Source organism: Nomascus leucogenys, chromosome 5 (assembly GCF_006542625.1).
Source record: "Nomascus leucogenys isolate Asia chromosome 5, Asia_NLE_v1, whole genome shotgun sequence".
NCBI lineage: Eukaryota > Metazoa > Chordata > Mammalia > Primates > Hylobatidae > Nomascus > Nomascus leucogenys.
The window spans coordinates 21,547,906-21,571,772 of NC_044385.1; the positions used below are offsets into that span (position 1 = coordinate 21,547,906).

Here is a 23,867-nt window from a genome sequence, read left to right on the forward strand (position 1 = left end):
ATCACCATCCTTTTGGGGTGTGTAAAATTCTTCCCCACCTGAATGTAATGGCAGGAAAGGGGAACTCCTCCTGAAATGGGACAGCTGACCCACACGTGTATCTGACACCCTCCTTCCCACCGCAGGTATTGGATATTCAGATCCTGGGGCCGTGTGGGTACGGTGATCGGTAGCAACAAACTGGAACAGATGCCGTCCAAGGAGGATGCCATCGAGCACTTCATGAAATTATATGAAGAAAAAACCGGGAACGCTTGGCACTCCAAAAGTTTCACAAAGTATCCCAAAAAGTTCTACCCCCTGGAGATTGACTACGGCCAGGTAACCACATGATGCCCATACACTGTCTGCTTCTAGGAAAAGGAAGGGACACCTTATTCTAGAAAATCCACATCATGGATCAGATGGCATCATAGTAAACATACTACCAAATGTTGAAAGGAGAATACTAGTCCTTCACCAGTTCTCCCCCAAAAATAGAAGAAAATACTTCCCAACTCACTGCATGAAGGCCAGTACCACCCTGATACCAGGGCCAAAGCAGCACAGGAGAACTACAGAGCAGTTTCCTGTGAATAGACATGCAGAAACCCTATGAATAGAGTTACAAAATCCTAACAAACCGAATCCAGCAGCATAGGCCGATCTATACACCACTCCCAAGTGGGATTTATCCCAGGAATGTAAGGTTGGTTCTTCATTTAAAAATCAATGTAATATATGAATAGAATGAAGGACAAAAACCACATGATCATCTCAGTAGATGGCAGAAAAAGCATTTAATACAGTCAACACCTTGAAGTATGAGATAGAGCTTAAATGAGAATTGTGGTAGCATCTTTGAGATATTGAGGAGGAACAGTCTTTTCAGTTACTCCTGAAACAATAGGGCGTAATTCACAGATTCCAGATAAGGCTTTTTATCTGAACCCATGGTCACCCTTGATCATGTGACTGGTCTGTCATGACAGAATTATAGTAACTTGACCTGCTCTGCTAGGTCACCCTTTATTAGTCCCAAATTATTTCCTAGTGCTATCCCTCTCTGCAGTTTTGGGCATCTCCTTACATCTGTTAGCACACAGCATTCATTTGTCTGTTGGTTGACATTTTTAACTTTTCTGTTTTGTCTTTTTTCTTTGCAAAATGCTTGACTTTTTAAAAATGAGAATTTATCACTCTTTTAATCAGATAAAAGAAAACACATTTATTTTACAAAAAGAGACATCTGTAGGTGGGTAGAGATTTTAATTCTAAATCTTCGAGGCCTAGCATGTCTCAAAGGGGGAATTCTTTAGTTTACAGAGGGCCTCATAAACTCTCCATATTAAAAATAGGATTGACATCTTGTTTATACAATGATGAGGCTCAGACAGTAGACTTTCAGGACAGATTTGGCCTGACTCGGTAGCGCCCCTTACTGAGTTAAATATTTGTTTTAAGATTTTTTGAGAAATATTAATACTAAGGCACAAAAAACTAAGATTGCCTGGAATTAACCACAGTTAAAGTAATGGTAGATATCTTTTTCAGTCAGCTTTCACTGCATATGTACGTTTTCCACCACCGTATGTACCATGTTGCAACCATCTGCTTTTTGCCCTCATGTACCAGGAGCATTTCCTTATGTCTTCTAGAGCAGTACTGTCCAATAGAATTATAATTCAAGCCATTTCAATACATTTAAAGTTTTTTGTAGCCACATTTTAAAAAGCAAGAAGCCAATGAAATTAATCTTGGTATTAACCCCATATATCCAAAATACTCTAATTTCAACACCTGATCAATACCAACAAAATTATTAATGAGAAAATTTCCCTTTTAGTTTTTTCTCTACTAAGTCTTTGAAATCTGGTGTATATTTTGCACCTACAGCACACCTCAGTTTGGCCAGTGGCTACTCTATTGGCCACTGGCTGCACCAATCCAGAGCATTATTTAAGGCTGCATTGAATCCCATCCGGTGCATGAGCTAGAATTCATCATTAATCAGAACAGCTTCCTGCCTCCTGTTAGTCATTTAGATTGATTCTGGGCATTTACTGTAATGAAGCTGATATACATTTAAATATTTGTGTGCCTCTGTGATTGTTGTCATTACAAGTAGTTACTGGGTCATAAGGCAGATGCACTTAAATAAGGGTTTTGAACACATAGATAGTTTGCCCTCCAATGAAGTTACACCCAGAAGGTAACAGAGTACATTTAAGATGGTGTTTCAACACTGAGAGTAGGTCTACTATGAAGGTGACAGCAGCAGCCATGAACACTTAACAACACAAGTTAGCTCTTGGGTAAGACAGTCTGATTCCAGGTTCAAAGCCCAATGCCAATTCCTTTCACTCCAAATACCAAATTCCGTTTTAGTTGCTAGGGATACTGTGCTGAACAGAGCACAGTCTATGCCCTCATACAGTTCAAGTCTAAAGAGTTAAAGCAGTTTCAGTACAGTGTGATCTTGATATAACCTGGGTTCTTCAGACAGTGGGGGGTGGAGTCTCAATAGTCTGTTAGGCCGTGTAGGAAGAGGACGGACAGCTAATGCTACGATGTGCTTTAACGCTGTCAGGCTGGCTGGCAGCGCATGGGACTGGTTGCTTGGTCCTTTGGGAATTTAGAGAAGGCTATATAAACTTAGTCTTGCAACTGGCCCTTGTGTGAGGAAGTGTAAGATAAAAGAGAAAGAATTTGTCCATCAGTTTCATGTCCCATTGCTCCAAGGTTTGCCTCAACAGCTGCCCAGCACTTCCAGGTTGAGCATGAGTGGGCACTAGGCAGGTTCCCAGGCAGGGACCAGCAACGCCAAGGTGGGTCAGCCCATGCAGATGCTGCAGTGGCAACTAGAATAAGAATCTGGAGCAGCCAAGAGAACTTCAGGGCAGGCACAGGAAGAGTCTGACCCATGTGCAGCATCAGGCACACTCATCCTGGCCACTGTTTTCCACACCTTTTTGATTAACACTCAGCTTTTTGTGCTGGTGGCACTCCAGCCTGTGTCCTTTGTCTGCAGCCCAGCCCCACAGACGCAGATACCTTGTTTGAGTTGTTGATTTGGGTCTCTTAGCAATGTGCTTTTTTCCTGAAGGATGAAGAGGCAGTGAAGAAGCTGACAGTAAATCCTGGCACCAAGTCCAAGCTCCCCAAGCCAGTTCAGGACCTCATCAAGATGATCTTTGATGTGGAAAGTATGAAGAAAGCCATGGTGGAGTATGAGGTTATTGCGCTTTATCATTTTATCTGTGAGCATTTGCTGTGGATGATTATTTGCTGAGCTAGTGAAAAGCTCTCTGCCTGTTCTTGTTTCTGTTTCGAAAACAGAATACATTGGCTGTCAGCTTCTCGTACCTGTCCTTCAGTCTTAAATTGTGTGAGTGTTGGGGCCTGGAGTGGTTGCACTGTTGCAGAGGGTTGTTTGATTTGCAGTGAAGCATGTGGTGTGTTGGAGAGAGCTGTTCGCTGGTCTAGTCCCCTTTGTACTCTTTTTTTTTTTGAGACAGAGTCTCACCATGTTGTTGCCCAAGCTGGTCTCCAACTGCTGAGCTCAAGTGATCCACCCACCTCGGTCTCCCCAAATGCTAGGAATATAGGTGTGAGCCACCGTGCCCGGCCCACCCTTTGTATTTTTCCTCTCCATGCTGTGGCAGGGTGTATTAGCCATGCTTCCTTTGTGGCCCAACCAAACCAACCAACTGGAGTTACCATGGGAAGTGCAAGACAGCCCACTTAGAGTAAAAGAAAATTGCTGTGACACTTGATTCATAAGACAAAATTCATACCAGTTTTTAAAAGGTTGGCAGCGGGGTGGGGGTGATGGTTGTTGGATTAGTCATGCTTCTGTCCAGGGCAGAATGGCAGAGACTGCAGGCAGAGGCTCCGTGTTTACTGTCTGTTCTCCTTCTCATCTCCGCTCTCCCCCCGGGAGATGAGTGCAAAAGGGTGGCCCCCTTGTTCTTGCTGCTCCTAGCATCAGAGCTCTTAAGTACTGACCCTGGGGGCCTTCAGAGCAGAGATGGTCCCACCTGGCCAGCAAACACCCTCTCCTCTCTTCCCTAGCTGCTGAACCCAGAAGCTTCAGGCTGCTCTGAAAAACAAGCAGCTGTGATGCATTTGGTCATTCCCTTTGTTCTAGGCTCCTAGGAACCAGTGGAGGTTGAGAGTCTCAGATCAGCCTTGAGCATTCCACCCTTCTCCATGGGGTTGCTCCCTTCACGCTCACGTTCTGCTGTCTTCCCAAGTCCTTCCTCCTAGAACCTCCTGGCCTGCCTTAGAGCTGGGAGGACAGAGGGTCAAAACTGGGCAGTATAAACCACTGGCAGCCTAAGCCCCATGGACATCAGGGCCAACCCAGTATCTCCCTGCCAAGAGCTCAGCCTAGCAGGAATGCTCACACGTGTGCTGTTGTAGAGTGGAGTGTTGAGTTACATCCTCTACCGGGTTTAAAAAATGGCCAGGGCTTGTTCGCTGTGCTTGTTCAAATCGCTATGTAATCTGACTTTTGTTTATGAGGTCTACTCGTGTGAACAACTTATGGGTGGGCTCACTGAGAATGAGGGACAGGTGGAGGGAAAGGTTGAGAGGTGCTACGGTAAGGGAGAAGAGGGGCTCGTTGCATTCACATTTTGAAGTCCTGCACATGATTTCCAGTCTCCCACACCTTGGTCTATCTGTGATTCATAGAAGCTGTCAGCTATTCTCAAACCCAAGTCCTTGCCTGTGAAATGTTTCTGTTGTTGTTTTGTGTTTGGTTTGGTTTGGTCTGGTTTGGTTTGAGATGTAGTTTCACTCTCTTCGCCTGGGCTGGAGTGCAGTGCACGATCTCGGCTCATTGTAACCTCGGCCTCCTGGGTTCAAGCGATTCTCCTGCCTCTCAGCCCCCCGAGTAGCTGGGGACTACAGGCGTGCACCACTGTACCTGGCTAATTTCTTTTTTATTTTTAGTAGAGATGGAGTTTCACCATTTGGCCAGGCTGGTCTTGAACTCCTAACCTCAGGTGATCCACCTGCCTCAGCCTCCCAAAGTGCTGGGATTACAGGCGTGAGCCATGGCACCCAGCCTGAAATGACATTTTAATGTTTTTCACTGGACAGGTAACTAGTTTAGCAGGAAGAAAAGGGACAGGGGCGCTGCTTGCTGAAACAAGCTAAAAGGCAGCTAGCTGGAAGTGTGTCGAAAGCGGGGTGCCCACTCCTGACCTCAGAGGGGTCCATGTGGGATTGGGGTAACCATGTAGAGAAGTAGACACAGTGGCCCTCAGGGCTTCATCCCCAGCACCAGGGGAACCTGACTCTCCCTGTGAGGAGGGCACATCCTGAGTCCAGAAGGGAATGGGTTCCGGGCAGTCAGGACACATAGTGAGGGGCAGGGTTCCAGGCTGCAGCCCTAGGAGCCTTCTTCTGGCTGCAGCTGGGGCTCGTGGGTCCCCAGTGCCAAGGTGTTTCTCTCTAAACTGGGCAGCTGTGGAGCCACTGCTCCCAGCCCACCATCCAGCGCTGTGCCTGAGTTTCTTTTCCAGTAGTGAGGGCGGCCTGTGTGGATGGAGCCCACCTCTTATTCTTAGTCTGTGCATATGTTTTGAGAGGTGTACAATTAGGGAAACTAGGTATTTTCTTTTTTTTACATAAACACCAGAATTACACAGCTTGGAAAATGTCACGCCCTTCAGAGCTCTGCCCTCACTCTGGCCATGCTGTGCCGTCAGAATTTCTTTTGGGATTCCTTCTTGAGAATTGCTTTCAGAGCTGATTGAGGGTCCATACCAAAGTCACTCTGTTCTTTTATTGTACCTTGTTCTTGGCTTGAAATAGATTATCCACTTTCTTCCCCAGATGTGGCTCCGGCTACTTAATTCTTGCCAGAAATCAGATCTTCCCTTAGAATGGAGTTTGCACTGTTGAGGGTACAGGGAAGCCCATGTCAGGGCTTGTGGATGTTATTAGAAGCTGTTGGCTCCTGGTCGGTGTCTGATGAGCTGTGAGCACTTTTCACATCCTTTTATTTAATTTTATCACCATAGCAGTTCCATTTCCAAGGTTCCTGTTCAGTTCTTTGTTCCAAGCACTGCAGGAAGTGCTGGACATGCAGAAATGGACAGGCGCAGTCGCAGCCCCCAGGGAGCTCAGAAGGGTCTATTGGCAAAGCCCTGGAGACGATGTCTCAGGATACAGAGTGTGGGGCCCATTGGTACACAGGTGTCTCCACATGGGGGCTGAGCCAAATAGGCAGGGCTGCTCGCAAAAGGGAGTGAGTGCCTTTTAAGGAAGGTGGCCCCACTTAACAAATGGAAAATGAAGGCTGCAGATCTCATGCTTTTTCCACTGCAGCTTCTCTTGATGGCAGGCAGTTCCCAAGATATGAGCAGTAGCAATATTTGTTGGAGGTGACTGATGTGAAAGGGACAGCATTGATTTGAATGTAAGTCCTTAAGTTCAGGAGTGTGTCCTTTTTAAAAATAGTGTTCAACACTTGAAAACTCTTGGTTCTTTCCCAGCTGAGAACCCAGGGGTGCACTTAACTAACTGCCTTGGCTCTGGGACCCCAGGGAAGGCCACTGGGTGGGGGGGGTCAGCATGATTTATGAGCCCTCATCTGCACATCAGAATTGGATGGGAATTATGCTGTATCTTCGTCCAGACGTGCTGGGCTGTTTGAAACTGGGCATGGGGCAGAGGAGACATGGTTGGCTAAGCCCAGCCATAAAGGAAGTGAGCAAGAATCTTCAGACACACTACCATCCCTCATGGTGGGGTGGGGCTACAAACTCTGGATTTGGGTCACTGGTATCCTCAGGAAATCCCAGCAGTCTCCTGACTGCTCCTGTTGGGGGCCTGAGGGTGGGCTGCCCGGTCCAGCTCTCCTGCGATCACACTGCGCGGTGCCCAGCTTTCAGAGCGAAATCCCCTGTCTCCTCAGATCGACCTTCAGAAGATGCCCTTGGGGAAGCTGAGCAAAAGGCAGATCCAGGCCGCATACTCCATCCTCAGTGAGGTCCAGCAGGTAAGCACAGGGCCACCAGGGGCCTCCTGGAACCCTCCTCTGGCCGACTTAGGGGGTGAGACCTGGGGGTGGCAGGGGTAACATTTACTCAAGGTTAAGAAACTGGAAGTACTGAACTGCACTTCACAAGGGTTTAGGTTTTTTTCAGTTCAATAAATGACAAGTGCCTGCTACTTACAAAAGTTTATCACAGAACTAATGAATAGCAACATTTTCAGTTGTCAGATACGTAGTAAACTGACTATAAACTTGAAGACGTTGGTTACCCTATCTCTTAAATGTAAAGTTATCCCTCTATATCCTCGGGGATTGGTTCCAGGACTCCCTTGGGGTCACTAAAATTCACTCATGCTCAAGTCCTAGAGTCTGCCCTGCAGAACCCATGGAGGAGAAAAGTTGGCCCTGCACATCTGTGGGTCTTGCATCCTGAGATTTTTTTTTTGGGGGGTGGGATTTTTCTTTTTTCTTTTTTGAGACAGTCTCGCTCTGTCTCCCAGGCTGGAGTGCAGTGGCACAATCTCAGCTCACTGCAACCTCCACCCCCAGGTTCAAGCAGTTCTCGTGCCTCAGACTCCCAAGTAGCTGGGGTTACAAGCATGGGCCACCACACCCAGCTAATTTTTTTGTATTTTTAGTAGAGGTGGGGTTTCACTATGTTGGCCAGACTGGTCTCGAACTCCTCCTGGGTTCAAGTGATCCGCCCGCCTCAGCCTCCCAAAGTGCTGGGATTACAGGCATGAGCCACCACACATGGCCTGAGAATACTATATTTTTTATCTGAGTTTGGTTGAATTCTCAAATGCAGAGCCCACAGGTGTAGAGAGCTAACTGTATTTATTGAAAACATCTGTGTATAAGTGGACCCGCATACTTCAAATCGATTGTTCAAGGGTCACCTGTGTTGTAGTTTTTGTTTTATGTGTCCTTAAGAGTTAGGCAGAGTTTATTTTGCAGTTACTAGGAAGTCAGCAAATGGAAACCTCTTTCATTCATGTTATTTCAAAATTCTTTGAGCATCTTTCAAGGTCTCCCAGTCCCGGAGCCTTCCGGCTACATCCTGGAGGGGCTGGAGGGTTCTGCTTATATTCGTGGGTGGGTGCAGGCCTGGCCTATAGAAAGAAGGACAGCACACGGGAAGCAGAAGCGGGCCCAGGCAGCGGGCTTTCTGGCTGGTGCTGGAGAAAAGGCCCTGAACCGGATCTGTCAACTCCAGTTACAGCTGGCTCTGAGCAGTGAACCTCTCTCCTTGTTCCTCACTGAGTGAGAACTTGCAAGGCTTACCTCAGCCCCAGCTTCTTTCCATGCAGTAGAGTCTTCAGGTAGAAGAGCTGGAATAGCATCCTTACCCATTGCCACAGCCACCTAGGCAGCACGGATGGAAGTTCTATGACTTGGTGAAGTCTGTGTCACAGCCAGAAGCAGGCGTGGGGCTTCAGACCTGCTGGGTGCCACTTCATATCCCCTTGACCTTCTTGTGGTCACCTAGGCTGTCTGCCAAATTCCTGGAATCCCAGTGGCCCCACTCGTCCATCTCTGTGCATTTTTTGTGCACCCTTTGCATATAGAGCACCAAGTGACACCGGCAGTAAGTGTAAGGTTGCTTAGCCTTTCTGTGCCTGGCCACTTCAACCTCCAGGTACAGTAAAAACTAATTCCAATGAAGGTCAGTGGAGGCAGGGAGCCTGACTGAATTTTATAGCGATGGGCAACCTCCTCCCAATATTTTATTATGAAAATGTTTCAAACATACAAAAAGTTGAAGGAATTTTACAGCAATAGTCATGAGCCCACCACCTAGATTGTACAGTTAACATTTTGCATAGTTGTGGCGGGGTTTCAAATGTCTGTAACTGCACAGTTCTTTGTACAAATGAAACTTCATGGGAGAAGCCCATCACGTGTTGAGCAGTGCTTTTTGAGGATGGGGGTCCTGCCCTGCTCTTTAACAGGAAGGTGGTCTTCTGGTCGTTTCCCATGCATCCTGGCATGTGCACATACCACGCTACTTCTGGACCTGCTAGAAGAGAAAGCCTGGCCGGGGGCTCAGAGCTGCTCCCACAGTCCTGCGTTCCTTCTGTCCCCTCCTCTCCAGGCGCTGTCTCAGGGCAGCAGCGACTCTCAGATCCTGGATCTCTCAAACCGCTTTTACACCCTGATCCCCCACGACTTTGGGATGAAGAAGCCTCCGCTCCTGAACAATGCAGACAGTGTGCAGGTAGCGCAAGGGTTCAGAAGGGACTGCAGGTCTGCTGGGCTGGGGTGTGACTCCCTTGCAACTGTCCCTCCCCGTCATGATCCCTGAGGGCAGTGCCAATGCTGGGAGGGCCACCCTCTTGCTCTTGTTTTGAAGTTGGGTTTCTACCCACATTGATGGAGGCAGAGCTGTTTTTCCTGCCCCTGTTCTACCAAATCCATTGGGGCAAGAGCTATTGGAGAGGGAGAGCCTCTCCCTCATAACAGCATCTTCCTCCCTATTTTCCCTCCCTGCCTTTTAAGAGAGCTCCTGGCTCAGGACCCATCTGTCTAAAGTACCTTCATTATATGTCCCAAATGTCAGCATGTACAAGAGGAAAGACAGTTCTTCCACCTCTCAACTCCCCCAGGCCTCAAGGCCTTGTTAGCATTCCAGAAAGTCCTTATGAGCTCTCATTATGTGCAGCAGGTAACAGGCTGGCCCTGACCAGCAGGAAGGTTTGCCCTTCACTGTGTTGGATGTTCTCTGCATGTAGGTTTTCTCTGCCACCTGGGTGAGTCTGTCTCACTCACCATGATACCTAAGTCCGGGGCTTTCTTTTGCTCCTTCAGGCCAAGGTGGAAATGCTTGACAACCTGCTGGACATCGAGGTGGCCTACAGTCTGCTCAGGGGAGGGTCTGATGATAGCAGCAAGGACCCCATCGATGTCAACTATGAGAAGCTCAAAACTGACATTAAGGTAACAGGGTCAGGCCTTCCTCAAGCATCTTAACCTCTCATCCTGAGAGCAGCGGTCCCAAACTTGCATGTATGTTAGGATCTCCTGGAAACCTTGTTAAAACAGATGGCTGGTGCCCAGTAATTCACTTTTCTAGCAAGTTCCTGGACATTGCTGCTGGTGGTCCTTTGAGAACCTCTGGGCATTTCACATGTAGATAATGCACCTTGTTTGCAAAGCAGCCTTCCAAGCCAGCACCTCAGCTTGGCGTACAAATTGATTTTTGAGGGTCTTACCAAAAGTTCTTTTTTTTTTTTTCCCTCTCTTTAATCTAGAGAGGAGCTCTGTTTTTCTAAACCCTTATAGCGTGAACTTTTAGAAGGCTTATTACCGGTGTCCATTTCAGAAGTGGAAATGCTTGATGGCAGCTGTAATAAAAACACAATGCTTGGGTTCATTTTTCTCTGGAGCTGAAGTGGCCTGTGTTGGCACACACAGTCTCTGAACACCCTGCTTAGACCAACTAGAGGAGGGATTTTTGCCTCAGCTTCTAGATGGCCTGGTCCTTGAGCCTGTCTCCACACTTATGTGCCCCATTGTCCTCAGCCCATTCCCTGCAGTGTTGCAGGGGTTCGGGTGGGCTAGAGTATGTTGAGTCTGGTACCAGGTGTTTACATCGCTAAAGAAAGAGCCTTGGCTTCTTTCCTAGGACAAAGTACAGATGTATGGGTCCAAGCAGGGTAAGACACCACATGTCATTTGTTTTGCCCCTAGACCACCTTTCTGATGGGAAAACTGTAGGTGTGGTTCTTTGTGAAGGGATTCTTATTCTCTTTTTACAATTCTGAAGCCTTTTAATTAAAAGACAGTGAGGTAGACCAGCATTTCTAGGTTTTCTGAACTTTGAATATAAATATGAACATAAAACATAACTAGTCTCCTCCATAATACTCAGGCTTACTTAGCATAGATTACATCAGCTATTTGACAGATGCTTGTTAGGCTTGTGCTCTGAGCCAGGGATAATTTTAATTGCACATCATAGCTGTGACTTCCTCTGGTCCATTGTGTTTTAACTCATGCTGAGCTGGACTCTCCTCCAGGAGCCAATTGCTTGTTCTGGAAATGCCCTGTTCACTGAGAGTGAACCCCATATTCTAGCTTCCCTGATATCCCAAAATATAGAATTTTAAGACAAAAAGGAACCCTGAGATTCTCTAGCAGCCCAAGTAGATGAAAAGGTGGAGGCTCAGGGAAGTGGAGCCACTGGCCCAGGATCTGCCCAGCCCACAGGCCTGGGACACAGGCTCTCAGTCATGCCTGGCTTCCTTTGAGGAGTGTGGTTTTAGCTGTGCATCGACTGAGTCTGAGCATTCCTCTGTAGCTCTCCTGGGGTCTCCTTTGTGCTAATCCCAAGATTCTGTTTACCCAGGTGGTTGACAGAGATTCTGAAGAAGCCGAGATCATCAGGAAGTATGTTAAGAACACTCATGCAACCACACACAATGCGTATGACTTGGAAGTCATCGATGTAAGAATCCCTTCTTCCCCCACTTTCTTCTGTGTCCTGCCAGCTTTTCCCTGCCCACTCCTCCAACCTGGGCCTGGGTAGAAAAGAGCAGTTTATTTACTTTAAATAACCCAAAGAAGTGACTCATTTGTTCAGCAGAAAAATTAGTAGTCTTTTTTTTTTTTTTGACACGGAGTCTCACTCTGTCACCCAGGCTGGAGTGCAGTGGTGCAATCCCGGCCCGCTGCAGCCTCTGCCTCCCGGGTTCAAGTGATTCTCCTGTCTCAGCCTCCAGAGTAGCTGGGATTACAGGCGTGAGCCACCACACCCGGCTAATTTTTGTATTCTTAGTAGAGACAGGGATTCACTATGTTGGCCAGGCTGGTCTTGAACTCCTGACCTCAGATGATACGCCCACCTTGGCCTCCCAAAGTGCTGGGATTATAAAATTAGCAGTCTTATACAGTAGTTTGGGGATGGCTTTTTATTCTGTTTTAAAGGACATTTCCTGTCCCCAAACCTGGTCTCAGAACATAGATTATCAGAGGTCCAAGATAAAGTTCCTCAAGTGCACATCTGCTGCACAGTAATACTAACTAGCAATGGCTGGGCTCTGCTGGGCAGGACCTGGTCCTTCCATCCCAGTCTTGGGGAAAGCATTTTTTACATTGCAGTAGACCTTAAGTCTTCTAGCCTTAGGGACAGCCGGTCATTTCTCCTGTATCCAGTCCTGTCTTTCAGTCAACCAGAGTAACAAATGGCTTCTTTTGTCCTTCCCTTTGTGTACTACTCCAACCAGATCTTTAAGATAGAGCGTGAAGGCGAATGCCAGCGTTACAAGCCCTTTAAGCAGCTTCATAACCGAAGATTGCTGTGGCACGGGTCCAGGACCACCAACTTCGCTGGGATCCTGTCCCAGGGTCTTCGGATAGCCCCGCCTGAAGCGCCCGTGGTATGTGCCTGGCCTGGCGAGGGGTGGGCAATACCTGTCTACGCAGGTGTCTCCATAAAGAACTTTGAGTAAGAGGCCTAGTTGGCTTAGGGGGACTCTGCCAGACATCCTTTCTTGAGGCCTTCACCCTTTTATCCTCCTGACCCTAACCCTGTCAGGGGTTTCACACACAGTATCTGGAACAAAGGAGGTAGTGCATCCAGGCCAGGGCCTGCTGCAGATGCTAATCGGGTGTGTTGACAAGCAAAGAACAGACATGTGGCTACAGGCCAAGCTGAGTACAGGCTTACCTCTACCACTTCCCAGCCGGGCCACCTCTGAGTGTCAGTGTCTTCAGCAGGAAAACGTAGCGATGAACGAGTAAGGCTTTAGCTAGACACGAGGGATTGTGATGCCACCTGCTGGATTCTAGATGGGTCCACCTGGACAGGGCCTTCTAAGCCTCTTGTTTCACAGTTGTAGAATGAGGAGGAGAGAAGTTTAAATGATTTTCTCTGGTGCTGTGCAGTAGTGTTTAACAGACAAATGGCCTACCTTTTGTGAACTTCGTGTTTCATTTACAAAAGGGAATAAAAATACCAGCCTGCATTCCTTGGGTGTTGACAGGCGCTAGTTTAAGTAACATTGATGAGTTCATTCCGTCCTCACAGCAGCTCCATGAGATTATGTTCCCCATTTGAGAAAAGAGGCAAGTAGAGTCCAGAGAGGTTACGTAGCTTCTTGCAGCTCCTTGGCACCTGGCAGAGCTAGGATCTGAGCAGCCTGGCTTGTGAGCTAAAACTTTGGTATTTCCTCACCATGGGCATTGTGAGAATTAGAAGTGATGGATTGCAGCACTTAGCTGGGTGGCTTGCTCAAGTTGGCACTCAGTGAACAGCTGCTCCTAATTTCCCATCAGAAGATTCTCAGCTGTCCCTTTTCCAACCTTCCAGACGGGCTACATGTTTGGTAAAGGGATCTATTTCGCTGACATGGTCTCCAAGAGTGCCAACTACTGCCATACATCTCAGGGAGACCCAATAGGCTTAATCCTGTTGGGAGAAGTTGCCCTTGGAAACATGTGAGTAAACCTGGCTCTGGGACTGATGGCATTTCATGGGGACAGATGGAATGGGCTATAGGCAGAACTCCCTTTGGCTGGGAGAGTGGAAATTCCCCACTGCAGTTACTGGACCCACCAATTAGGATTCTTTTCTTATAAGTAGCAGAATCCAATTCAAGTTAAGGGAACAAGGGAGATACAAGGATACTTCAGGAAATGCAAGGGCAGGAACGCAACCAGGCCTCCAGAGCTGGCAGTGTCTTCCCTCCATGGACAGGGAAGCAGAGAGATTGAGTTGCACAAAGGATGATCCCCCAGGCCGCCGCCTCCACTCACCAGTGTTTCAGTTTTCTTAGACCAACCCAAATGGAACTGGAATCTTAATCCCACTTCCAGATTCTCCACAGAAAAAGATCTGATTAGTCCAGCTTGATTTGGACATCCACCCTGGTCCTGTGAACTGTAACCAAAAGCACAGGGTCATGTAAAAGGCCAGGGGTCTGGGGACTGTGGAATGTGGACGGAAACACAGAGCTGCTGAGCACCACTCCAAACAGGGCCTTTCCTTGAAAATGGCCCCATGGCAGTGATCGCTGGGCACAAAATGGTCAGCCGCAACTGCCGCTTCAGGTTCTGGAGCAGTTCCAGAAACTCAGGAGGGAGCCTGAGCAGTTAAGATGGTCTGGGTTTTGTGGGCTTTTATCTCATCTCTATATCTGATCTTATTCTCCTAATCAAACTGTTGGTTTTGAGAGCCCAGTGTGCAGGCCTCTTCTGAGACTGTCCTCTTTTGAATAGGTATGAACTGAAGCACGCTTCACATATCAGCAAGTTACCCAAGGGCAAGCACAGTGTCAAAGGTAAAGTGTTTCCAAAGCTGTTGCTACAGCCTAAGGCACCCTGGACAGCACAGGAGCGGGGGGCTTGCTGTCCTGAGAAGGCTGCCTTGTGGCTGGCTGTCAAACAGCTGGAGATTCATTTTATCTTTTCGGGTATGTGTGGTGGTGTTGTTGTTGTTTGGGGGGTGGTAGTGGTGATTAATATGCTGCAGCTGACCATGATTGGAGGTTCATTTTATTTATTTTTGTAAAAAAAAAAAAAAATAAATAGGCAAGCTCTATAGCAGGAGGTTCATTTTCAAAAACAGTTCACTCTCTGTGGCTGCAGCTGGTGTCACAGATGCCACAGGAGAATCTTGGTGCAGGCACCAGTAACCAGGTGCATGGGTTTCGGCTTTAACCTAACTTGTAGCTACAGCAGTGAGGGACCTCTCGTGACATAGTAGTGCCTGGAGCATCTTGGATTGCTAGAATTTGCAGCATGATTTAGAACCTTCCACTGCCTGGTTGAAGTGGCCGCTTTGAAATTCTATTGAGCTGAAATGTGATCTTGTAGGGAAGGTACTGCCACTGTTATCATTAAACTCAGTGAAGGTTGATGCTCTGGGAACATTGATTTATTGCCTTAGTTTTATATCTGAAGAAAGATAGAGCATGTCTTTAAAATGAGCACATGAGGCTGGGTGTGGTGGATCACCTGAGTTCCGGAGTTCGAGACCATCCTGGCCAACATAGTGAAACCCTGTCTCTACTAAAATGCAGAAAATTAGCTGGATGTGGTGGCACGCACCTGTAATCCCAGCTACTCAGGAGGCTGAGGCACGAGAATTGCTTGAATCCGGGAGGCGGAGGTTGCACTGAGCTGAAATCACGCCATTGCACTCCAGCCTGGGCGACAGAGTGAGACTCCATCTCAGAAAGGAAAAAAAAAAAGACCACATGGACTCAACGTCAAATAGCTCATCTCCCTGGAAGCTTTGCCACATCTCCTCTCACAGTTCATGTCACTTGTGACTTCTGTTTTTCAGGTTTGGGCAAAACTACCCCTGACCCTTCAGCTAGCATTAGTCTGGATGGTGTAGAGGTTCCTCTTGGGACCGGGATTTCATCTGGTGTGAATGACACCTGTCTACTATATAACGAGTATCCTTTCTTGAGTATGCTGTGTGAGCACAAAGGGATGTTCTCGAGCTACAGAGTCACTTACGTGCTGTCAGATTACCCGGGGCAGACGAGGATTAGAGGCTGTCCTGTAGTGTGTCCCATGGTGACTGTTTCTCTTCCGTGGTCCCTCCCTGTGCATAGCCTGGCTTACAGGGTATGAGCCTTCCCCCAGTTTCCAGAGGATGATCTCCTCTCCTCAGTCTGCCTGAAGAAGACTTAGAGTAACTTTCAGGCTGGCATTGAGCATCCTGCCAGCTCCGGGGAGATGAGGCAACCCAGCCCCATGAAGAGGCCATAGAGTTCAGGCTGGCACTGAGCGTCCTGCCAGCCTGGGGGAGATGAGGCACATGTACCCTCTGTTGTATGGCTGTTGGCTCCTTAACAAGCTTTCCCTCAGGTACATTGTCTACGATATTGCTCAGGTAAATCTGAAGTATCTGCTGAAACTGAAATTCAATTTTAAGACCTCCCTGTGGTAACTGGGAGAGGTGGCCGAGTCACACCTGGTGGCTCTGGTATGAATTCACCCGAAGCGCTTCTGCACCAACTCACCTGGCTGGCCAAGTTGCTGATGGGTAGTACCTGTACTAAACCTCCTCAGAAAGGATTTTACAGAAACGCGTTAAAGGTTTTCTCTAACTTCTCAAGTCTCCCTTGTTTTGTGTTGTGTTTGTGGGGACGGGTTGTTTTGGGGTTGTTTTTGTTTTTTCTTGCCAGGTAGATAAAACTGACATAGAGAAAAGGCTGGAGAGAGATTCTGTTTGCATAGACTAGTCCTGTGGAAAAAACCAAGCTTCGTTAGAATGTCTGCCTTACTGGTTTCCCCAGGGAAGGAAAAATACGCTTCCACCCTTTTTTCTAAGTGTTCGTCTTTAGTTTTGATTTTGGAAAGATGTTAAGCATTTATTTTTAGTTAAAAATAAAAACTAATTTCATACTATTTAGATTTTCTTTTTTATCTTGCACTTATTGTCCCCTTTTTAGTATTTTTGTTTGCCTCTTTGTGGTGAGGGGTGTGGGAAGACCAAAGGAAGGAACGCTAACAATTTCTCATACTTAGAAACAAAAAGAGCTTTCCTTCTCTAGGAATACTGAACATGGGAGCTCTTGAAATATGTAGTATTAAAAGTTGCATTTGAAATTCTTGACTTTCTTATGGGCACTTTTGTCTTCCAAATTAAAACTCTACCGCAAATATACTTATCCAAGGGCTAATAGTAATACTCGATTAAAAATGCAGATGCCTTCTCTATTTGTGTATTGCGTGTCTGGTCTCATTCTGACTACAGATATGGTTAATCTTCACAGTGCAAGGTCCCAAGAGACTTTGGGGGGATTGTTTCTACCCTTATCTGTGAAACCCCAGAACGTGCCAGGCAGCAAATAGCATTGCTTAATGGGAATGCCCCACCTACGGGTGGGCCAAGCACCAGGCATAGGAGACACTTTTTTTTTTTTTTTTTTCCGCTTATCAGATGCATTGTGGTGATCAACCCATCCTGCTCTCTGGAGGACTGCCTTTCATATACCACGTTACCTCATACAACTACTCTACATTTGAGAATGATACTTAAATGTTTACGTTTCAATTGCCTGAAAGCAGGGCCAGTGTCTTATGTCACTTCTGACCTTTTACAGAAGGGGACAAGTGAGGTAGTAGCTCACACCTGTAATCCCAGTGCTTTGGGAGGCTGAGGTGGGAGGATCATTTGAGGCCAGGAGTTCAAGACCAGCACCTTTGACCTGGAGACCCTCTCCTGATTATCCAGCAATCCAGGCTCTTCAGCTCCTGAGTATTCTGCACTCTTTACCTTTTTTTTTTTTTTTTTGAGACAGAGTCTCGCTCTGTCGCCCAGGCTGGAGTGCAGTGGCGCGATCTCGGCTCACTGCAAGCTCCTACCTTTTTTTTTTATCAGCACAGAAAAAGGCAATTACCCTCACAGTACCTGATTAAATAAGTATTTTTAGGTGGGAGTGATTACTTAATGGGTTCCCTGTAATCAAAACTGGTTTCTTTTTTTAAGGAAGATTCACATTTCTCAATCTATTTTCCTTTCAAAAGAGAGAAATTAGCATTTTATGTTTTAGTATACACATTCTGCTTTTCTCTCTTCACTTTAAAAAAATTCAAGTCCTGGCCGGGTGCAGTGGCTCATGCCTGTAATCCCAACACTTTGGGAGACCAAAGCAGGCGGATCACGAGGTCAGAAGATGGAGACCATCTTCGCCAACTGGTGAAATTCCGTCTCTACTAAAAATACAAAAATTAGCTGGACATGGTGGCACGCACCTGTAATCCCAGCTACTCAGGAGGCTGAGGCAGGAGAATCGCTTGAACCCGGGAGTCAGAGGTTGCAGTGAGCTGAGATCATGTGTGCCAACAGAGCGAGACTCCGGTCTCAAAAAAAAAAATTCAAGTCCTATCTCAGGGTAGCGACTAAAATGTGAGAATTTAATTTAAAAATTAAAGCCAACCATGAACCCGGGGTTGGAGCCTGCAGTGAACCGAGATTGTGCCACTGCACTCCAGCCTGGGCAACACGGCGAGACTCCGTCTCAAAAAAAAAAAAAAAAAAATTAAAGCCAACCTTGCATAGAAACTCGGGGTACTCCATGAGAGAAGAGAGAGGTGCAGCCCTCTGCCCCTCCTGGTGAGCTGCCCTCCTCCTGCCTTTGTGCCTGGAAGTGCCCTTGGCCAACAGTAGTTGCCCAAGGCAGTACTGGGCTCACGTTTCAGAGCACGCTGTTCCACACAGTGGTGCATACATACATCTATAAAAGATGCACTACGCACACAGTAGTGTTTCAGCCAATGTGCTAGCCAATGAATTCGGCATCAGTGGTTATCTCTTGCTACACAAGAGGTGAAGAACCATTCCTTCAGCGTCTCAGAGCACTCAGGCGAAGCTGCTATAGAATGATTTGCCTGGAACTTTGCCTTAGGGCAAACCTCAAGTACTGCTTTTAGGAATGAAATCTAATGGTGGCCTTGTCCCTGGTGCGTGCATAGTGTGTACTCAGTGTTAACTGTTTACACCAAAAGCCTGGAAGCTGCATTGTCTTTTGGCCTTCAGAAATCTTGTATCTTAACTATTAAGATCTGAACATTGGGAATCATTCACCTCTGACCTGTTGGGCTGGTTTTATTCCACTCTATAAAGTACACCCAGGTGCTTTAGGAGTTCACATTTCTCAAAGTGGTGAGAATCTGAATCCCCCAGATCTTGTACCTACCTTTTAGAATTGTCTTGAGAGTGTGTGTGCTGATTCTCTTAAAGTACTCTGTGTGGTTCCTGACCTACCATAAGTGCTCCATAAGTCTTAGCCATTATTGCTAAAATCCCAAAAAGTGGTTTTGCTCGAGTCTGAATCCAAAAAGGAAGCTCCAGGTAAGAGGAGAAACTAGAGAACAGGACACAGAAACCATCCTCTGTTTTTTCTATCCTGTGAAACCATCACCATGACACTGGCCTTCCCTCTCAGTGTGGCCTCATCCTCCATGTCCCTCCCTGAAGTCCCCTTAACTGTGAAGTGTCCAGCCTCTCCAGCACTTACTCCCAGGCCCAGCTCCACTTCAGGCAGGCCTGCTGGGGCTCAGAATAGCCCAGCTGCTGTCTCAGCAGATGGCCAGGCTAATTTTAGCCATGTGGTACTCACCCAGGGACCAGGCTAGGCTTTTTAGATTTGAATAAGCCAGTGTGCAACTTTGGTTTAGAGCCAGTAACAAAGTTTGGAGTTGTTGTGATCTCTGTGTCTGCCTAGCACTTTATAAGATTCCAGAAATATAATTTTAAAGGATTTTGTTTCTGAACCAACAAGAACGCAAGCTATGGAGCCAGCAGGCAGTCAAGCCAGCAGGGTGTTAATGGAGGGTGGTGAGAAGCAGATGGTGGCACCAGCTCCTGCCTCTTTTCCCTGATGACAAGCAGGTGGCAGGGCCTCAGTATCCTGGGTGCACTGTGCTCTCACTGCTCTCCTGGCCAAAGTGAAAGAAGGCCAGCAGCCAACTCAGCCTCAAATATATCATCCTCTGAACCACTTGTGGGTGGTGGGCTGCATCTTCATGCTGTGGAACGACTGTGGTCAGGAAGAAGTCAGCCAGATGCCAGCAAGAACCTACTTTGGCACTTCCATGTGCAGTCCCTCGAGACAACCTAATGTGAAGTAGGCAGATGTGGAAACAGGCTCAGAGAGGTAAGAGGTCCCAAGAGAGGCTGAGATTGAGCCAGGTTGAGAACGTGTTTTTTCCATTGTGATGTTTCTACCTTATTATTCTTCATATGTGAAGACTGCCTTTCATCCCAGTTCTTCTAGAGAGTTCAGAGACAACACAAAGTGGCTTGGAAAGCCACATTCCAGCCTGCCTTCACCTTTCGACGATTAATTTCTAGTTGCAGAAGCAAGTTGACCAGAGAAGACAGTAGAATGAGGAGACCAGACTAGTCATGCTTCCTAAACTGGGTCCATGAACTCTGAAAAGATGGTTTGGGTGGTCTTCAGGGAATCTGTTTGTCAGTTGAGCTGCTTTCAGCTTAAAAAATGAAAAAGGAAAGCTACTTTTCAAGAAGTGGGAGCCGGGCACTGTGGCTCACACCTGTAATCCCAACTCTTTGGTTGGAAGGCCAAGGCAGGAGGATCTCCAGAGGCCAGGAGTTTAAGACCAGCCCAGCAACGTAATGAAACCCTGTCTCTACAAAAAATTTAAAAACTTAGCCAGGCATGGTGGTGTGTGCCTGTAGACCCAGCTGCTAGGGAGGCTGTGGTGGGAGGATTGCAATCACTTGAGCCCAAGAGTTGCGGCCCACCATGAACTGTGATCACATCGCTGCACCAGTCTGGATGACAGCAAGACCTGACTCTAAAAAAACAAGGTTGGGTGTGGTGGCTCACACCTATAATCCCAGTACTTCGAGAGGCTGAAGTGGGAGGATCACCTGAGGTCAGGAGTTCGAGACCAGCCTGGCCAACATAGTGAAACCCCATCTCTACTAAAAATACAAAAATTTAGCCAGGCGGGGTGGCACGTGCTTGTAGTCCCAGCTACTTGAGAGGCTGAGGTGGGAGAATTGCTTGAACCCAGGAGGCAGAGGTTGCAGAGAGTGGAGATGGCGCCACTGTGCTCCAGCCTGGGTGAGGCAACATAGACTCTGTCTCAATTTTTTTTTTTAATAAAAATTTTAAAAAATTGACGTTTGCAGGGTTGGTTAATTCTGCTTCTGTTTCTCTTGGCTTTTCATGGTTGCCAGATGGCAGTTGGACACCTAGCACTACCATCCAGAGGCAGGAAAGGAGAGTTACCCCCTTATCTTTTACCAGAGAGAAAAACTTTTCTCCATTGTTCCCAATAGTCCTCTCTTCTCATTGCCTAGGGGTTGGGGCACATGCCTGTGCCCCACAGCTGCAGGAAGGCTGGAGTTAAGAGTATCAGGCACGGTGCAGCATGTCAGCAAGGACAAAGGGAGTGAAGAATGTGGCCTGGGAGCGTGTCATGCCCTAGAAATTGTGCACAGAAGCTGAGACACAGGCACTCTTGTGGGTAGTGGGTCCATAAGCCCATCAGATTCTCAGCGGCCCATGAGCTCAAGGTCTTTAGAACTTCAGGTGCATATAATCACTAAGGTTCCCTCAGCTGCTTAACGTTCTTTGATTTTGTGAAAAAAGATGTAAACCATCACAGAAATAGACACAGTTGCCCAGAATAGTTTAAGTGGCGGTACTTAGTGCTAATCTCACAGGCTCAGCCAGGCTTTGATGACACTGCGGAGGTCATTGTCAACCAAACTCTTCTTTTCCTCCCTAGCTTGTCTTTTTGCTGTGAACTCACGTTTTTGCCCAGGGGATGGTCCTGCTTTCCTCGACTGGGGCCACAATCTTTTGCCTGAGCAGTTACTGGATTCCAGTTATACTGGTGGCAGTTCCATTCCCTCTTAGGATGGGCAGCCACAGTGGTGCCCAGGACACCAGGACCAGCCCCGAGGGCCTGTGAGGACCTCTGAGATCTCTGGGGCAGGGTTAGCCACTCCCTAAGGACAAGCCCAGTGAACTGCAGTGTGGTCATCTTGGGCATCTCCCGCATTGGTCGCCGGGGAGGGAGCATCTCCAGGCAGGCCCTGGCTTGTGATAGCACTGATGAAATGCAGGACACCTCTGATAAACTAATGGACACTCGACAAAACACGTCTTAACCACCTTATGTTGAACAAACACAATGTGTGAACAAACATTTATTTTTCTCCCACTGGCCCTTTAAAATTGTTCAGAGGAGACGCCTTCCCCTGCCACTGGAAGGAAATTCTGCAGACCTTCCCTTCTGTAAAAGACAGTTTCCCCTGGTGACTCTCAGATTCAGACACTTCCAGCTCAGTAATTGGGATGTCTAGTCCACAGTAACAGTCAAATCTCTGAACTTGATTTAGCATTAACGTCTCTCTGTCCCTGGGCTGGAAGCCTGGGGTAGGAAAGGAAAAAAGTTGCTTTCTCCTCCGTTTCTCAGCCTCTTCTCTTTCTAGGCAGTTTCAGGGAAGGTGAAGGGAGGGAGCCGCTGGGGGATAGGAAAGGACTTCCCTGCACTGGCACCCGGTTAATCTAGCTCTGGCAGGCATGTGTCACTGGCTCTTCCTTAGGGTACGTTCATCAGCTTTCAGGGGGTCCCTGCTGGGTCCCTCAAAGGGCACTCCCTTAAACCAGGCAGGTGCCTGTTGCGGTAGCCCCCTGTGTAGTTCTTAGTGATTAGGCACTTACTCCAGCTCCCTGCTGCTGGGGTCTCCATTGGGCAAGACCCTGCTCTCTCCCACTGGACACCCACACCTGGTCCACAGGACTCACTCACACATTCCTGGCCCTGACCATCTCCGGGAGCTTGGCCAATCCCCACACAGCTCTCCAGTTGCTCCCCAAAAAGCAGTTAGTCCTGTGTCTCCCAGAGGAGGGGACTGACCTTGGACCACCACACCTGCAGCTAAGGAGTTACCAATAAACTCCAAGGAGACAATCACTCCCTTCCGCTTAGTGGGGGGAGCGTGGGCTCTTGGCCTAGGATAGCCTTCTTAGGAAATGCTCCCTGCCTCTCCACGCTCTGGGCCCTTTTATATCCCCCACCTAGCTGAAGCTCCCAAAAATCATGGAGCTCTTCACAGACTGTTCCTTTTCACATATTTTTTTCTTGAAGTCCCCATTAAAACTTCAGTTTTTTGTTAGTTTTTTTTTTTTTTTTTTTTTTTGAGACAAGGTCTTTCTCTGTTGCCCAGGCTGGAGTGCAGTGCTAAGTCTTGGCTCACTACAGCCTTGATCTCCAGGACTCAAGTGATCCTCCTGCCTCAGCCTCCCCAGTAGCTGGGACTACAAGTGCATGCCACCACACCTGGCTAATTTTTATTGTTTATAGACATGGGGTCTGACTATGTTGACCGGCTGGTTTTGAACTCGTGGGTTCAAGCAGTCCTCCTTCTCAGCCTCCCAAAGTTCTGGGATTACAGGCGTCGCCACTGTGCCTGGCCACAACTTTGATTTTAACATTCTGTTGCACATTTTTAAATTTGGTCCTCACACCAACCCCGTGAGGGATATTATGATTGAGTCTACATATGGGAACCTGAGGCACAGAGGGACTAACCTGCCCAAGGTCACACAGTAGATGACTGTTTAGATGGGCCTTTCCTTGCCTGGCCTCTACACAAATCCTGCTTATTGAGTGGACCAAGTGACAACTCCCTTCACATAACCCAAAGCCAGCAGTCAATACGCTCAGCAATTTGTACAAAGAAAAAATTGTTGCACCTCCAGGGACTCTTTTCGGGGGTGATGGAAATGTGCGTGTCAATTATGATGTCAAATCCATTTAGTCGCACACTTTAGTTTACTGAAGATAAATTACACCTTAATAAATGTTTATTTTAAATGCCATTCAAAAAACATCATCAACTCCTGCCCCTCAGTGGTAAAAAATTAGAGCTAAGATGTCATACATAGGTGGACCAAGTTAGACTCTGCATAGTGAGTTGGTAGAAGTCATCAAAGGGAAGAGGGAGCCCAGCAGCTCTCCAGAGGCCATGCCTCTCGCACCTCAGGGGAGAGAAGATGGGACTTTCTGCTTCCACTTCCTGTTTCCCACAGACTTGATCCTCTGCTTCTTTCTTTGGGATCCCCAGAGTCTTCGTCACTTTCTCATAAAGTTTCCTCTTTACTTGAGTCAGCCCAGCTGGGGGCCTTCTCCCTCCAAGAGCCTTGACAGTGTGTGCAGCACGCGGGGGACGGGAGGGTCTCACTCTTTTGCCCACGCTGTTCTCTCTTGGACTCAAGGGATCCTCCCACCTCAGCCTTCCAAAGTGCTATGAGCCACCACACCCAGCCCTCATTCTATTTTATTTTTTTTGAGACACAATCTCGCCCCGTTGCCCAGGCTGGAGTGCAGTAGCACGATCTTGGCTCACTGCAACCTCCACCTCCCAGGTTGA

At 47.5% G+C, this 23,867-nt stretch overlaps 1 protein-coding gene across 1 annotated transcript in view; it reads left to right on the forward strand.

The window, feature by feature from the left end:
• PARP1 (poly(ADP-ribose) polymerase 1) overlaps positions 1 to 16,666 on the forward strand; it is a 47,483-nt gene extending 30,817 nt beyond the window's left edge. Inside the window, exons 13-23 of the mRNA XM_030812794.1 lie at positions 126 to 321; positions 3,086 to 3,214; positions 6,911 to 6,994; positions 9,087 to 9,209; positions 9,800 to 9,928; positions 11,340 to 11,438; positions 12,217 to 12,369; positions 13,302 to 13,429; positions 14,210 to 14,271; positions 15,279 to 15,393; positions 15,812 to 16,666. Coding sequence (XP_030668654.1) covers positions 126 to 321; positions 3,086 to 3,214; positions 6,911 to 6,994; positions 9,087 to 9,209; positions 9,800 to 9,928; positions 11,340 to 11,438; positions 12,217 to 12,369; positions 13,302 to 13,429; positions 14,210 to 14,271; positions 15,279 to 15,393; positions 15,812 to 15,893 — 1,300 coding nt within the window. The 3' untranslated portion in view covers positions 15,894 to 16,666. The remainder of the gene's footprint in view (positions 1 to 125; positions 322 to 3,085; positions 3,215 to 6,910; positions 6,995 to 9,086; positions 9,210 to 9,799; positions 9,929 to 11,339; positions 11,439 to 12,216; positions 12,370 to 13,301; positions 13,430 to 14,209; positions 14,272 to 15,278; positions 15,394 to 15,811) is intronic.
• Positions 16,667 to 23,867: the final 7,201 nt, after the last annotated feature.